Source organism: Dendrobium catenatum, unplaced genomic scaffold (assembly GCF_001605985.2).
Source record: "Dendrobium catenatum unplaced genomic scaffold, ASM160598v2 fragScaff_scaffold_621, whole genome shotgun sequence".
In the NCBI taxonomy this organism is placed as follows: domain Eukaryota; kingdom Viridiplantae; phylum Streptophyta; class Magnoliopsida; order Asparagales; family Orchidaceae; genus Dendrobium; species Dendrobium catenatum.
This window is the reverse complement of record NW_021319083.1, coordinates 2,028,354-2,044,268: the sequence shown is the minus strand read 5'-3', so window position 1 is coordinate 2,044,268 and position 15,915 is coordinate 2,028,354. Positions and strand designations below refer to the sequence as shown.

At 36.6% G+C, this 15,915-nt stretch overlaps 1 protein-coding gene across 2 annotated transcripts; it reads right to left on the bottom strand.

The window, feature by feature from the left end:
• Nucleotides 1–3,160: 3,160 nt before the first annotated feature.
• Nucleotides 3,161–14,468, bottom strand: LOC110111799. Of its 2 annotated transcripts, none has more exons than XM_020843811.2 (11): nucleotides 14,075–14,468; nucleotides 13,388–13,450; nucleotides 12,256–12,350; nucleotides 8,334–9,215; nucleotides 8,009–8,108; nucleotides 7,869–7,934; nucleotides 6,944–7,774; nucleotides 4,545–6,836; nucleotides 4,387–4,459; nucleotides 3,724–3,854; nucleotides 3,161–3,624 (listed from the first exon to the last, which is right to left on the bottom strand). In XM_020843811.2, the coding sequence occupies exons 1-11, from the start codon at nucleotides 14,145–14,147 to the stop codon at nucleotides 3,344–3,346; spliced, it is 4,887 nt and encodes a 1,628-aa protein (XP_020699470.1). In that variant the 5' UTR covers nucleotides 14,148–14,468; the 3' UTR covers nucleotides 3,161–3,343. The 2 variants fall into 2 exon arrangements, with proteins under 2 accessions (XP_020699470.1, XP_020699471.1); XM_020843812.2 differs by having other exon boundaries at nucleotides 12,280–12,350.
• Nucleotides 14,469–15,915: the final 1,447 nt, after the last annotated feature.

Sequence of the window (15,915 nt, the reverse complement as noted above, 5' to 3'; positions counted from 1 at the left end):
TGAGGATCGTAGAAGGGATGGTGGTCAATGGATCATATTAGTGTATCGGTTATCGAAGGGTTGAACTCGGACATCAATGTTTGGAAATCGTAGATGGAGAAGGTGGTTAGAGGATCGTAGTCGAGCGACCGTCATTAGTAATAGAAGTCGGTCAACAGTGACCGAAAGATTATAGTTAAGCGATGATGGTTGAAGAACCGTAGTTGACCAAAATAGTCAAACGACCATAGTCAATCAATGGTAGACGAGGGACCATAATTAGACAATTGTGGCCAAAGGGCAGTAGTCGAGCGATGATGGTCGAAGAATCATAGTTAGACAAGGGTAGTTGGAGGACCGTAGTTTCGCAATGATGGTTCGAGGAACACAAACGAGCTACTGTAGTTGGATAATCGTTGTCTAATGGTGCAATTGAGCTGCAATCTAGTAGCGGCGTTTGAGTAGAGCATTCAAATTCTTGAAGTCATTTAGCTCTGAGTCTCAAGCCAAGATCCCATAAATATAGCTAAAATCTATTTTGATTCTAAGAGTGGTATGTCCCATAAATATAATCAAAATCTAAAATACTCCTCCAAAATGTTCTTTCATTTATCATTCTTTTAGCATTTAAGCTTCTTAATAACATCAAAATTAGATTATTGTAGGTTTATTGGATTCACCTTGTCCAAAAGTTCCATTTGACTATAAGAATATGTGATTTGGAGATCGTCTGATCCTCCAATTAATGCCCTGAATTTTTCTATGATACTTCAAGTGTTTGATCTTGTCTCATTCAAAGTCAAATTAGATCACTTTTGATGTTGATAAGTTTGACTCGTCAAGACGTGTAGTCTAACTATCAGTTTGTTGAATTCAAAGTTCGAATGGTCCTAAATTTACTTCCGAAATTTTTAATTTAAAATATCCATCAAGATTCATGTACAATTAAGCAATTTTTTTATGATACATCAATTAGTTATAAGCCTAAACTAATATATAATTAAAGACTAATTTGCAACTTGCTATCTACTTAGTAAACTACTAAATCCAATTATTGTTAAGCTACAAACATTTAATTCGGCCATACCTAATTATAATTAATTAAGAGCAACCTTAACTACATTTATATTTGGCTACTAATTAATTGCTATTAAAGTAATTTAATCAAATATATCCATAATTATTACAATGTTTTATTCCCTCACAATTTTATTTCTTAATCAAATATATCCTTAGGCTTATGCATTTAAACTTGCACATTTAAAATGAGGAGAATGCATCATCAAAAGGCATATAGACCATTTCCTGAGGCATTAAGAAAATCTAAGAAAATGAAAAAAAAAAAAAAACAATTGGACATTCTTATCAATTTATTTATTAAGACGGGTTCGAATAGACAAGTAAATTAGATACTCAAAAGTTAACTATTTTAATATAGGTTTGCATAATTGTTGACTAAGGCTTCATTTGTGACTGTTTTTTTAAAGCAATTTTTTAGAACAAAATTTTTTAGCTAAAAAATTATTTTTGAAAACAGTAATAAAGTTGTCCCAAATAAAACTAAAGTTATACTTTTAAATCTATAATTTTTATAACGACAACAAAATGTCGGAAATTTATAAAAAAATTAGGCTTTTGTTGTCTGCATTTTCTTAAATCTCACAAATAATAACGCCTCATTATGATAAAACAGATAGGTAGATTAACATATTATCTCTCCATATAATTTGAACATAGATACATTAGAGAGACACTATTAGAAATATTGCAAATTCACTTTTGTGAAGATTCAATGTGAAGGAATCGCTTTCATTATATATATACATACATAAGATTCGAATTCAAAATCTCTTCTTTGATAGTCAAAACCTCTCAATCAAGGAGAAATTATTCTGTGCGGAGACCGGACGCAGAACGTCGTCCGGAGACCAATCAGAATGAACATCAGCGGTAACAAGCCACAGTACCAAGCGGTATCGAATAGTACCGAGTCATGATACCTAACATATGATTCACGTGGCGCATTATAATTGATATCCAAACAGTGTTCAACACCCACACATAATAATTTTCCCAACCAAAAGATCAACATGAGCTGAGTTATTTATCAACTAAGAAAAGAACAAAAGGCAACTAAAAAATGAAAGAGACCAAAAACTGTAGAAAGAAATGGACAGATACCTTTTTCCAGGCAAAAAGCTCACTGTCCAATTACCTATACTTGAAGGGAATCCAATGCCTGCATCACTGTCAAACTCAAAGAAACATTTCTGTTCCAGACCACTAGCTTAATCCGCCATGGTTTCCTGCTGTTACAATCAAAGTCTTCAGATCCATACTAAATCTGAAAATTTATAGAATTCCTTCTCATAATTCAGAAAAATTATCAGATGGCTCCTCCTGGTTTCAAATAGCAGCATTTCCCCCTTCATTAACCATATTTCTTCCTAAAACCTGCCCTGAAACCTTGATTGTTTCTCTTCATGCCGTAGAGCTTGCTCCTTCATCAGTCTCTCCTGTGATCTGAACTCTCCTTCGCCCTTTTCTCAACAAATTATATTAAAGGCAAGCACTTTATCAAATATAGCTGCAAATTCTGTCATTATGGTGAGAAACTGAAAATCATAGTTCCTGTTCACTACTTTACTTATATTATTCACAATCATAAAATTGAATGATTATCTGGGTTCAAACTCCGCACATAATAGATCAAGTCAACAGACCAGAGATCATCACTATTCCTCGTCCAAATCGGGTAGAAATTATGGAGAAATAACTGAAATTTGGAATCACATGTTGTCCATTAAACATTAAACATTGAACAATGCTTAAATCCTAATTAATGCCTGGTTACCATATACTTAACTTTTTAGGACATTTAAACCAATTAAGTCAAACTCACAGACATCCTATTCACAAGATTCTAATCTAAGAACTCTTAATTAAAATGAGAGAAAATTTGGGTCAAGGTATCTTAACGAGAATTTAATTAAAATGAGTTCAACGACATTAAGTTTCCTTTGAAATTAGTACAACAAATAATTATTTAATCAATCAAAACTCACATTACAATATAAAACTCATCCTAACCCTAGCTTTTCCCAATCAAGATAGTCAAAACCAAATTCAGACTGTCCAGTTATGGTAATAAAGTCGCGCAATCTAAACATCCTGTATATACACTTTACACTCATATATCAAAATCATTTATTGAACTCATTGCAAGGGCTCTTGTGATTAGGAAAACTGAACCCTCCCATCTTTACAGCCGCAACAGTTCATAGAATAAATAGAAAGGAAAAAAAGAAGAAGAAAATTTGACATTTATTTACAATAGATATATATCGTGAAAAAAAAAGATGAATCAATCATCAGGGCGTTGAATCTCACCCATCATGATGCGGTTGCTGTGGACTTTGAATCCAAGGAGGGAGGGATCTATCTGCCTCCCCTTCTTGCCTTTCTTCTTTACACTCTTCGCTCCATGTCCGGATTCCAAGAGATCGTGAGCGCTGGGATGAGTTTCAGATTCTGCAGGTTTCTTAGAGCTTTTGATAATGTCGATGAAGGAAGCCTCGCTGATATCAATGTCGTTGGAGGAGGTCCTACGGAACCTCAGATCCTTTAGGACGCCAGAAGCAGTTGCTATAGAAACAACAAGAGATCAGTGATTGATTTCCTTCTGAATAACATAATTTTAATATTCTTCGAGAGGAAAGAAGAACAAGATTTGAGCCTAGATACCTTCAGAAGATGGAAAACCAGACGGATTCTTTCCTTCCATGCTGGGGGCAGAGTTAAATTCAGACAGAGAAGCTTGAGTTGATAGAGTTAGGGAGGAACTGTCCGATCCTCTATCAAGAATTCTCAGCGATCTAAACCACCATAGACAAAATATAAATTTATTGAAAGATTGGATAAAAAGAACGAGAATCAAATTTATTGAATTTAATTTGAGATGAGTTTAATATGAATTTCAATTGATCATGTAAACTAATAATCTTAAAATCCAACCAAACTAATTTTTCTTCGATATATTCGGAATCCCATACAAAATTTTCCTTAAGGATTGTAAACAACAAAACAGATGAGAGGTAGAGCATTCAACAGGTTTATTAAAAAAAAAGTTTGTATAGAACACCATCATTAGCATGATGTCAGCAACTTGGTATCAACTTTATTCAACCCTTTATTGCTACGCTAGGTATTACCTGTTTTATTCATCATTACTTCACAAGAAAAAAATTCCAAATCCATATACCTATTAAACTTCCAGCACTATTGCCATTATTAATTCCATTCTATTTAGGCTCATCTCACTGTTGATCATTACTTCACAAGAAAGAGGAAATGGCAACTCGCCAAAATTCCAAAGCTGAAAAATATCTCATGAAAAAAATCAAGTACCTGCTGGTGGACGTCCCTTCACTATAAACATTATCCGTGCCCGTTTCATAATTGTAGAAGTTCAAGCCTCCGGCTGAAGAATAAAAGGAGGTAAATCACATAACTAGAGCATGAAAATAATAAAAGACAGAAAAGAAGGGTAGAAACCAGCGAAGTACCATTGCTGCCCAATGAAGTATGTCTAATAGGCGCATTGCCTTTCACCTCATGATCATCTGGAAGGGATCCAACAGCTTGATCAGGATTGCTTGGTGCCTTAACCTTTGTACCGCGCTTAACCCTTGCACCACGTTGCTTCAACCTCTTCCCATCCTTAAAATCTGAGAAATCAACCCTATCACCAGAACAATCATTAATAACAGGATCCACAGCTTGTTCCTTCTCGATCTCATCTACTTCAGGAAAGAACTGGTTCTGCTCAATGGAAAAGTTAGATCTAGATCTTAAAGGTAACTCTCCACTAATATCATAGTTACCAGCTTCGATTTCCACACTTGAATGCACCATTCCATCCTGCTGCATAAACGACTTCTTTAAATTGGAACCCTCAGCAAAAGAATCACGTAAGGAAGCATTTTCTGCAGTAACCTTAAACGAATTATCCAAGGAAGAGTTTGTAAACCAGTTGGCATCCCTATCGTCGAAGGATGAAGCAGCATTATCAACCAACTCTAAAGGCTGTGAAGGTTGGAGAGCCAATTGCTGCTGGAAAAATTCATCTATTCCATGCTTCGAGTTCTCATTTCCAGCAAGTGCTGCCCATGAATTTGATTCCATGTTAAATAGACTTCCTCTCATATCCCGCTTCTGCCTCTCGGCTTCAAAGTGAAGCTGGTTTAACTGTGCTTCAATCATGTTATTAGCTCGCTGCTCATTTGATTCAACCCACTGGGTATCCATCACGTCCAAACGAGGTCTAAACAATTGATTTGAAATATGATGTTCATGAGAACTATTAACAGGATGGAACTGCCTTGCCTGCATGTGACCAGGGATTTCTGTCATATCCAACCCCTGCAACCGAGCTATTGCACTTAAAACATCTGCATTTGGCTCGGAAGGGTTGCGAGGAATATGAATTGAACTATCAAAAGGATGTGTGTTTCTTTCATAAGGATTCTGCTGCATGAGCTCATGTAACATGAGGTTCTGCTCAGGTAGGCTTGCTTGATCAAATGGTGAAGGCTGCTGCAGAGATTGAATAAAGTCCGTCTGGTTAATAAGTCTGTTCAAATGAGGGTGGTGATTGCTAGCAGATGTCCTCACGAATTGACCTGATTCATCCACAGACCAGACACCACCAACATGTCTGTCTTCTTCAATGCTTCGTTTTTGCCTAGAAGCAAGAGATAACCGCCTTGCCTGCAGCTCCTCCTCCTGAAGGTTCAAAAGAATTTGTTCTTCCATAGAAAGCCAAGGCCTACGGTTCTGATGAGAGAGGACATCCAACAAATCATTGTGATGCTCATGGTGAAGATTGTGGCCAAGTTTTGCTTGCAAAAGCTGCTCAAACACTAGATCCTGATTCCTCTGGATATGCTGAGGCTGAAGCTCTCTCTCTCTCAAAAGGTGCTGTCGCAATAAGATTTGGTCAAGGGAGCCATCCCGAAGAAGAGGATCATGTGCTTGCCGCTGCAGCAGATGCTCAATCAGCATCTGTTGTTGCTGTTCTTGTTGCTGCTGCTGCTTGAGTAAATGCATTTGCTGATAAAGTTTTTGCTGTTGCAATTGCTGCTGTTGTTGCTGCTGCAATTGCTGCTGTTGTTGCTGCAGTTGCTGCTGCTCGTGTAAACGCTGAAGGTGGTGCTGTTCTTGGAGCTGCAGCTTAAATAGATGCTCAAAATCAAGCATGGACTGATTGCCAGCTCTGTTGTGCAGAGAACCCTGCTCTGGTACCACAAATTGTTCGCCTAAATGCATGTGTTGATGAGGAGAAGGGAGATGTTTCTGAAGTTGCTGTTTTTGAAACTGATGAAGCAGTAGCTGGTCTTGAAGACCAAGATGGTTAAATTCATCTTCAAAATGCTGAAAACGAGCAGCATCCATTCCATCTTGAATTTTACTTGACCTATTGCTTTGAATGGAAGCACCAGGCCATGCATCATGTGCAAAAGGTTGCTTATTAGAAGAATTAAACTGGTCCTGTTTATGTGCATACAGTAGGGAGTCTAAAGCTGAAGGATTAAGATTGTGGATTTGGTCATCTAAACCGGCCACAGTGGATGATATGGGATGTCTAGAATGTGAACCTTCCAACTCAGACCATAGCAATCCAAGTTGATTAATATCATTATCGCTTGGATTCTTATGACTAGTGGTATGAGGTTGTCCAATTTCACTTGCCAGAAACTGGTGGCCAAGATTAGAGCGAGAGAACTCAGAGTCAACATTAACTGCCTTCTCTAAAGATTTCTCAATTTCATTAATGCGTCTTCCAGTATATAGAACTTCTGCAGAAGATAAAGATCAAAACATCACTTGGTGATAAAAAATCAAAGAAGGTCAGAAAACATGCATATATATATATATATATATATATATATATAAGAAAACTAACCTTCAGCATCATGTCCTGGAAAATCATGAAGGGTATGACTTTCAGAAGCTGGAATATTGATAGAAGTTTCGAGATCTGAAACCAATGTCCTCCCAGTTGGAGGTTCCATGTAGCCTCTTAAATCTAATATTCTAGGTTGAAATTCATGACCGACCATTGATTCAGAGACAGCTGCAGCTGTTGTCAATCTTTGGTCACCAAAATTAGAATCTTGTGAGCCGATAACCTCAAATTTATCATTTGCAACATCCAGAGCATCAGAGAGCTCGCGTGAATAAACTTCCGTAGTGGAATTGAACCTGAACTTCAGGTGCGGCATCACTTCACCTAATGGCCTGAATGGCGCACCTTCTGCAGCATCCGTTAAACAAACAGGTAAATCCAAACCAAAAAAACCCTGCTCAAACCACGAAATTATATCAACACCCAAAAATGGTCCCTGAATGTCTCCTTGAGGATCCCGATAGAAAAAACTCAATTCTTCATGAGAGGTCATCTCCATATGTCTCACTTCACTATTCTCATGTTTCTCTCCCATATTTCTTGGAGTTTCCTCGGTAAATGAAGTCTCAAATAAAGAACTTGAATCATCAGGTAATTTAATACTAACATCATAAGCATCAGCTGCCATTGTTCCTTCAATCATTGAACCCTCGCAAGGATACTGCAAACAATAAGCATCCTTAACATCCTTCTCACCGAAGTCCTGCTTTGGCTCCAGTTGATAATGCTCCATCACAGGATGATCAGAACCTTTGCAAGTCCCATCATCGAATTTTGTATCACTAAATAAAGTGTTCAAACTAACTCCAGATGCCACAGGAACATAATCTATTTGATAGAAAGAAATTTAAAAAAAAAAAGCTCAATACTTAACATAAAAGGTGTCTCGGTAAGCATATAATGTGAACAGGACATGCCATACCAGTATCTTTGGTGGAAGCATCAGCAGCAGAAAGAAAAGCATATGACTTAGCCTCACAGTTCGTATCTAAGAATAACAAAACAAGACAATAAGCATATGACTAAATAATTATGAAAATAGTGCTTGTTAGTAGTACTCACCTATCTCACTGTTATCAGTCCTCGCTTTCAGCTCTCTGCTTGCACTGTATGACACTTCACTTCCAGTGAACTTTCCTTTTGATATGTCTTCTAAAAGGGCCTGAGAACCATTTACGTGTAACTTTAACTACATATGTCTAATTATAGAAACCAAACAAAATAACATAGTTTACATCATCACTCTAAGCAGCATTGCCAATAAAAAGAACATTTACAAAAGAAGCATGTATTAAGACTATAAGAAGGATTGTCAAAATGAACCCAAAAAAAAAAACCCTTGCAGTATTTAGCTATCTTGAGTCACATATATGAGATTGCAACTGACCTCCTCAGTAGCATCTGGTGAGACAAAGGCTAACGGTGCTATAGACTTTGTTTGTGTTACAGGAGTATCAAAACCATCAGGAGCAATTTCAAAATCTGGTAGCATCTTCTGCTTCCTATAAATGTCGAGAAGTTTACCCCTTGGGTAGCGAAACATCTCGGCAAATAAACCAGATCTCCCTTGTTCAACATAACTCCTACTTAAAGGCACAGCACCAATGGGGCCAGCTGAGGATGTCCTGTGCTGAGACAAACCTCCCAGAAGGCTTCCCCTGCCCCTTCCAAGAGCAAATCCAACTTGCGAAGCTTCTGACCGCCCTCTATCCAAACCAAATCCTGGAGCAGCACGATAAACTGTAGATGCACCAGAATGAACCTCCATGCGATGGCGTGGCCTCCATTTGTCGCGGGTTTCAGATTCAGATGGGCGGCTACTACCGAGAAACGTTTGCTTTTCAGCAATTTGGTCCTCCTTGTCAGCGTCCATTTTTCTCTCAGTACGCGAGTCCTTCTCCTCTGGCCCCCATCTTGATGACCATTTACTATCACGCCGGATCTCAAGGCCAGTGCTACGACCTGCAACATCATTCCATCGGTCAGAGGAGGGCAGACTCCTAGATTCACCAGAATCTCTTGCTGAAACATTTTCAGAGCGTCGGTCATTTTTTCTGTGATCAATTTCACGATCACTTTCTTTCTTACGATCTCTCCTAACAAGCGAACCAGTCTCTCTTTCCTCATCACGCCAACGTCGGCTATTCTCAACATCAGGAACAATCCTTCTCCAATCCTTTTTGTCTGGAGGCCCATCCAGACGCCAAGAATCTTTCTGAACTGAGTCTGCAGAGGTTCCATGTGAAAGGGAATTTGGCAGGCGAGTATCCTGAAAGAAATAACCTCTTCTAGAATCAAAATCAATCTATATACCAAAACAACAACAACAAAAAACTAGGACTACGAAAAACTAACAAACAAACATCATCTTAAATCAGACTTGCCTCCTACAACTACAATTAATCAAGAATTTAAGTCACAATTTAAACTGCCTTCATGAAAACACCATACGGAAGATAAATTGGGAAGACCACAATAGCTATTAGTAGTAATTGCTAACCAGAAAGTGGAATAAAAAAAAACGAAAATATACAAAAAATGTTATGAGGTATATAAAGAAGTAAAAGACTATGAGTAGTTGGTAAGGCAAAGTTTAAAGCAATACTAGTTGATCTCAAAGAGGAATGCTGTTGGCCAAAAAAATTATTCTTCTGGAAGATCATCACATGATGGTGATGCCTCACCTATTCCAACCAAAAAGGAACGACCTTCCCATTGTAACGATCAATTCAGATAACAATTAACTACCGCAATGTTTCTATCCAATGCGCCTTAAGATCATGATAGTAATATATGATAGGAATATTAAGATTTGTGATTTCTTATTTGCACCAAAATTATCTTCAGATAAGGTCTTCTCTATGATGGCTCCAATGTAGCACATAGCAGCACAGCACATAAGACATCAGTAAATCCCTAGTCTAATATTGGTTTAATAATATCCAATTAAGAAGTCATCGGAAGAAAAGAACAATTTGAAATATAACTAGTACAAGACACTACGCATAAAAAACAAACCAAATTGAGATCATCATCAAATCGGGAAAAACATAAGCAACTTGAGCACAGAATACAAAACATAACAGGGTTATGTGTGAATAAGTAGAGCAAGTTCAACTTCAAATAATAAGAAAGCTACCATGAAATTCGACTAAAGATCAATTCCTGACATGAATGGCAGGAAGGCTTCAGAGAAGGATAGGAAAATTAAAAGCACAATCACTTCCAAGGATGTGATGCAAATGATATAAGCTAATCCAACGAATTAAAAAACCTGTAGGTTTTGATAAGTGGATTGATGATGGGATTTCTATCAAATTAGATGCCTTCAAAGTGAAGATAATACAGTCCTGGTTCAAAAGGAAACCATCAAGAAATATTAACATGTTAGTGTGTTACTTTGAGAAATTATTTAATGAGAGTTCTATAGAAGAATATATTTTGAAAGTGCATAATGAACAATATAATAAGGCATTTTATAAATTTATCTTAAAAAGTGAAATTGATTTAGAGCTGAAAATATATATATATATATATATATATAGCCAAGGCATGAGGTCCAAATGAGAGGCAGCAATTTGGATAACAAATCTTTTCAATGAATCCTAACAGCTAAGCTGGTGTTAAATGATTAAAGAGCAAATAGGGAAGTAAAATTAGTTCTATAATTTTTTGTAAAGTGCTTTGATCTATGTTTTGTGCAATTAATATAGTTCTAATTAGTGAGACATCCATTGAAATAAATGCAAAATTAGAATAGTGACCAAAATGTTTAAAAGATAGAGGCCTTAGAATAAGTACAATAGAACTTGAATATATGATCTACAAGTTTAGCATGTATAATGTTAATAATTATCATTCAATATTATTGAAAGATAAGTTGATCGATAAATGTGATGGGCTTAAATATATTGAATCTGTTGCACAAAAGAATTTAAAAAAAAAAAAATTGAATGTTTAGATGGATGTGTAGCAAAACAAGAAAAGATGATTTAAGGGATGGTATATTAAAGGAAAGGCTGGAATGATATTTGTTAAACATAAGAATATTAAAAATATATTTGCTCTGTTTGAACATGTAATACAAAGGGCTAAAAGATATATAAGTTGATCAAATTCACATTAGAGGATTAGGAAGGAAAAAAATGGCCTTAAAGTTAGATAGATATAAATTGTTTAAAATGAATCATCAAGAATAAGTTTAACATATTCGCCAATAATCAGCAGACATGAATGAAAAATGAAGATTCATAATGCTACACCAAAATTGTTGAGATAAGGCTAATGATGATGATTATTGCTCGTGTGCTGGAAATGGGTGCTTTTAAAAACATGATTAATGAAACACTTATAAAAGATAATCCAAGTTTTTCTTTAGCTAGTTGAATTTTAATTTGATGTTTCTCACCCAAAAATGTCGAATTATGATTCTTATCAATGGCCTTGACCTTTCAGAACGGTGGCAGCTTCATCTAAAGTCAATTGTTATGTAGTCAAAATTATCAAGCAATTATCTTTCTACGTGCTCTTTTTTTATCTAAAGCAACCTGAGCCTTTAAAAGTTCATGATCATCATATCAAAACATTAGTATCATACAAGAACATGCCAAATAGCTTCAAATCTGCTCACAAATAAGGCATCATCATATTCATATTTCAAGTTGAGTTTCTTTTAATTATCCAAATTAAGTATCATATAAACATTTTTCTCACATTTGTTTAGGATCAACTTTTAACTTTATTCAGAATCACCTATGAATTGCTAAAAATTTCACTCATACAATTAGTCAATTTTAGAAATATAAGAAACCAAGAAGAACAATGAAATATATCACTACAAAAAGTATCTCATAACATCAAAATCAGGTGAAACAACAAATATCAACCAAATTACTTATCAGTGGTAACAAGACAGCCAAAACCTTGGCGTAATTATTCATCCACTCTCCTTGTAGTATTTCTTCACATCTTCTAAATATTAATTCCTAACAACTTAATCTATTGTAAAAAATTTTAATATCTTGTTTGCATAGAAAGTAAGGAATTACCTGCATTATATTATTTTTCAGTTTTATTTGCATTACATCTAATCCATGTCAGAAAGGTGAATTTAAAATTCACTGTGTAATACAAGAAGTGCATCACATGTCAACATAGCCAATAAGAACACAGCTTCAAATAGAAAGAGTGAGAAGAATAGCGAAAAGTAAGAATAGGAGGAAGGGAGGGAGGTGAGAGGGGACAGAAACGAGAGAAACGCTAGCAGAATAACAGAAATTGTACACCAGAAACAAGAATAGTTCATATACCCCAGATGCGGCAGAACTGCCAACCTTGCTTTCAGGATTTTTAGAATACAACCACTGCGGTGATAAAGGAAAACTGTTCTCTGAAGTCAGTTGATCTGCAGAATACCAACACTAGCATAAGAAAACATAAGCCAAGGCATTGTACACAATCATTTAACAAAATATAACATGTATAGCAAGCTAATAAAGATGGGAAAGCTCCAAGCAATTTAAGTGAACATTCTAAGCTGATAAGTTAAGCAATAAACAACAGAAAGAATAATAACGATGTTCAGAAGGCCTAAATAACAAAAAAAAAAACTAACCATTACCTGTGGGAGGCATAATAATGAAATTTGACCACATTAAAAACATGATATCATATATACCAGTAGATAGACAAGTACAAGCATGCATACCACAAACAAAAAAAAGCTAAACATTAACTAAGGGAGGCATAAGAATGAAATTTGATCACATCAAAGACATGATATCAAATGGACCATTCGAAGATAGAATTTACGTGCGGAGTCTGGATGAAAACTAGGGGTCTTGATGAAAAGCGTTTTCATCCAGACTCCAATCACGTGAATACACGTGGATACAAATGGATTTTCTCTCTTGTACACACCCGGTGTACAAAAAAAAGGAAAAAAAATCCATGTGTCTTCATGTGATTAGAGTCCGGATGGCCGCACATAATATTTTTTTCAAGTAAAAAGACAAGAACATGCATGCATATACGCACAATGTAGACCTTAGCGCAAATGCACATCTACAAAAAAAAAATGCACTTATGTACATGCACGATTATAAAAACCCACATGCATGCAAATGCAATCAAGAAACTAAGGATTATAACTACAAAACAAACAGCGTGCTCAGCATGCAAGGCATAACACGTTGCTAGCTCATCTGATATAACCAAAGAAACTCATATCAGACATTGGATATTTAAATCAAAGGAATTAACTCTATCAATGCAACATACCTTAAGCTATTATAATGGATAAAACCTGATGATAATTCTACAACAATGAAATGAGCCAAAATAAGACACCGCAATTTACCTTTGAAAACTTTAAAGACAATTAAAAACTAAACTAACCAGAGATATTAATTTCACTGATAAAACAAATTCATGGTAAATGACCTTTTGAGTCGTCAAGCGAGCCCATGATAGCCTTTTCCTCGTCAAGCACTCCGGGAGCGTAACCTTCCAAGCCAAGAGCAAAAAATCATAACCAATAATGATAGTGTATGAGCGATTAGTTTTTTTGGAATAAAGAAATATAAAGCATCATAGAATAGCAACAAAACACTCACAGAAGTGATAACTTCAAATCGATGTCAGTAAAACAAAACAAAATAATAATAATAATAATAATAATAATAATAATAATAATAATAATAATAATAATAATAATAATAATAATAATAATAATAATAATAATAATAATAATAATAATAATAATAACTGGTTCACTCGTTAATACATTCAACTCAGCACTTTCTTGTGACATCACAACAAATGCCCCAAACATAGAATCTGCCGGCCTTAGTCTAGCATCCCACAGCGATGAACCCATTTTTCCTACACTGACCAACCAAAATCTACCTTCAGAAACCGATCCCTAGAAATAAATTCGTACGATATATCAAAGGTTTCATCCAATCAAAGGAGATCCAACGAACATTCATTCACAGCCCAACAACAGAAAACCCTAGGAAGACCAACTCCCTCCCCACCCACCACAGCGGGCGATCCATACCACAGAACATTAGCCCCCACCAAACAAACGAGAAGGGGTGAGCTAAATAGAGTGGTAAACCCGAATACCTTTGCCGCCCCAAGCCTCAGGACTAGGTTTCGTCAGTGCAATACGTGCCAGATCTATCTTTCGTTCAGCCATGGAAACAACGGAAGAGCACCGATCAGAAGAAGCGGAACAGAATTGAAGTTCCCGATCGTCCACAGGAACGACGACCAGAGAGATCTACCAACGCCTGATTGGAACTTCCGGTTCGAAAGAGGGATCGCTCTGACACAGCGAAATCAACGGCCGGCCGACCTCCGGCGAACGAGGTAGGGTTTCAGATTCCAAGCCGGCGAGCAACGGCGAGAGCGAGCGCGTGCGAAGACCTGAGCCAGAGAGAACTGGAATCGGAGGGTTCGTAATTAGGGAGAATGAGAGAGAAACAATGATAGAGGAAATCAGGAAACGATAACAATACCTAGCTTATTCTCTATATTTATATTGTGCATTTATAAAACTTGTCCGCATACCATTTTCGACTTCACCCATAATGAACCGAACGATAAGAAGGGCGGATCGCGTCGGGTGGCGCAATGGGTGGGACGAAATAAATCTTATAGGGAGCCATTTGTAGACCAGAAATAGACCGAGGAAAGAACCATTGATTAGAAGATGAAATAATTCGTGAAAGAGGTCGACGTGGCGCCTTTCTTTTAAGATAAATAATGAAATATAGAGAATATTTGATTTTATATAAAAATAAAATATTTATCTGAAAACATCTTTGTTAGTTAATAGTTATATAAACAAAAAAAGCACTCTTCAATCAGAGATTTAGGGATCAATGATTATGAGTCCTAGGAGAGATTATTTTGTGTGGAGATCGAATGCAGAACGTCGTCCAGAGATCAACTAGAATTTGTCACGTCAGCGATTGCCGAGCTGCGGTACCGAGCATAGAGGTGACATGACACATTCTGCTTGGTCTCTGAATGGTATTCGACACCCGCACATAATAATTAATCGAATCCTAGACTCGAACAATCCTCAGCTTGTGGTCATCATCAGTCCAAAGGACTCGCCTTCAAGTCCAATTGTCAAAATAGTCCCTAGGGACTGGCCTATATGTAGAAAAGAATAGAACGGAGAAGTTTTTTCTGTTCTTGACAGAGAGACAGAGATGAAGCGAGAAGAAGGAAAATAGATTTTCTTATTCATAAAGGAGGAGATACATTTCTTTTTATAAAGCAGTAATGTACGGCATCCTAACAAATAGCCAATCAGAGGATGACAATACTTTTATATGATAAATACAATAATGCTATAATATTATATTGCTCTAATACGCCCCCGCAAACTGACGGGTCCTGGATGACAGTCAGTTTGGTGCGAAGCATGTGAAACCACGGAGTGGAAAGAGGTTTCGTAAGAACGTCAGCTGTTTGATCAATAGAACTTATAGGTAACAAAGCTATGTTGTTCTTTTGAATTTGATCTCGTATGAATTTTTGATCAATGTCCACATGCTTAGTACGAGCATGAAACACTGGGTTATGAGCCAAAGCGATTGCTGAAGTGTTGTCACAGAAAATTTCGGTCGAGTAGTCTTGAGAGAGACCGAAATCTTGAAGGAGCTTGCGAAGCCAAATTACGTCGGTTGTTAGTGCGGCAAGGGCACGATATTCAGACTCAGTTGAGAAGCGAGCGACCGTGTGCTGTTTCTTTACCGTCCACGAGATGATAGATTCACCGAGAAACGAACAGTATCCATACGTGGATTTTCTTATTATGGGATCACCGGCCCAATCCGCATCTGAAAAAGATTTAAGAACTAAATTAGTTTTGGTGATGGGTATACCAAAATTCGACGTACCTTTGATATATCTTAGAAGACGTTTGAGCTGATATATATGTTGAGGTTGCG

Coding starts and splice junctions, on each gene's coding strand:
- LOC110111799 (XM_020843811.2), bottom strand. CDS start 14,147: ATGGCTGAACGAAAGATAGATCTGGCACGTATTGCACTGACGAAACCT. Junction 9,216..12,255: donor GCAGTTCTGCCGCATCTGGG/GTATATGAACTA, acceptor TATTTCTTTCAG/GATACTCGCCTGCCAAATTC. Junction 3,625..3,723: donor TGGTTTTCCATCTTCTGAAG/GTATCTAGGCTC, acceptor TTGTTTCTATAG/CAACTGCTTCTGGCGTCCTA.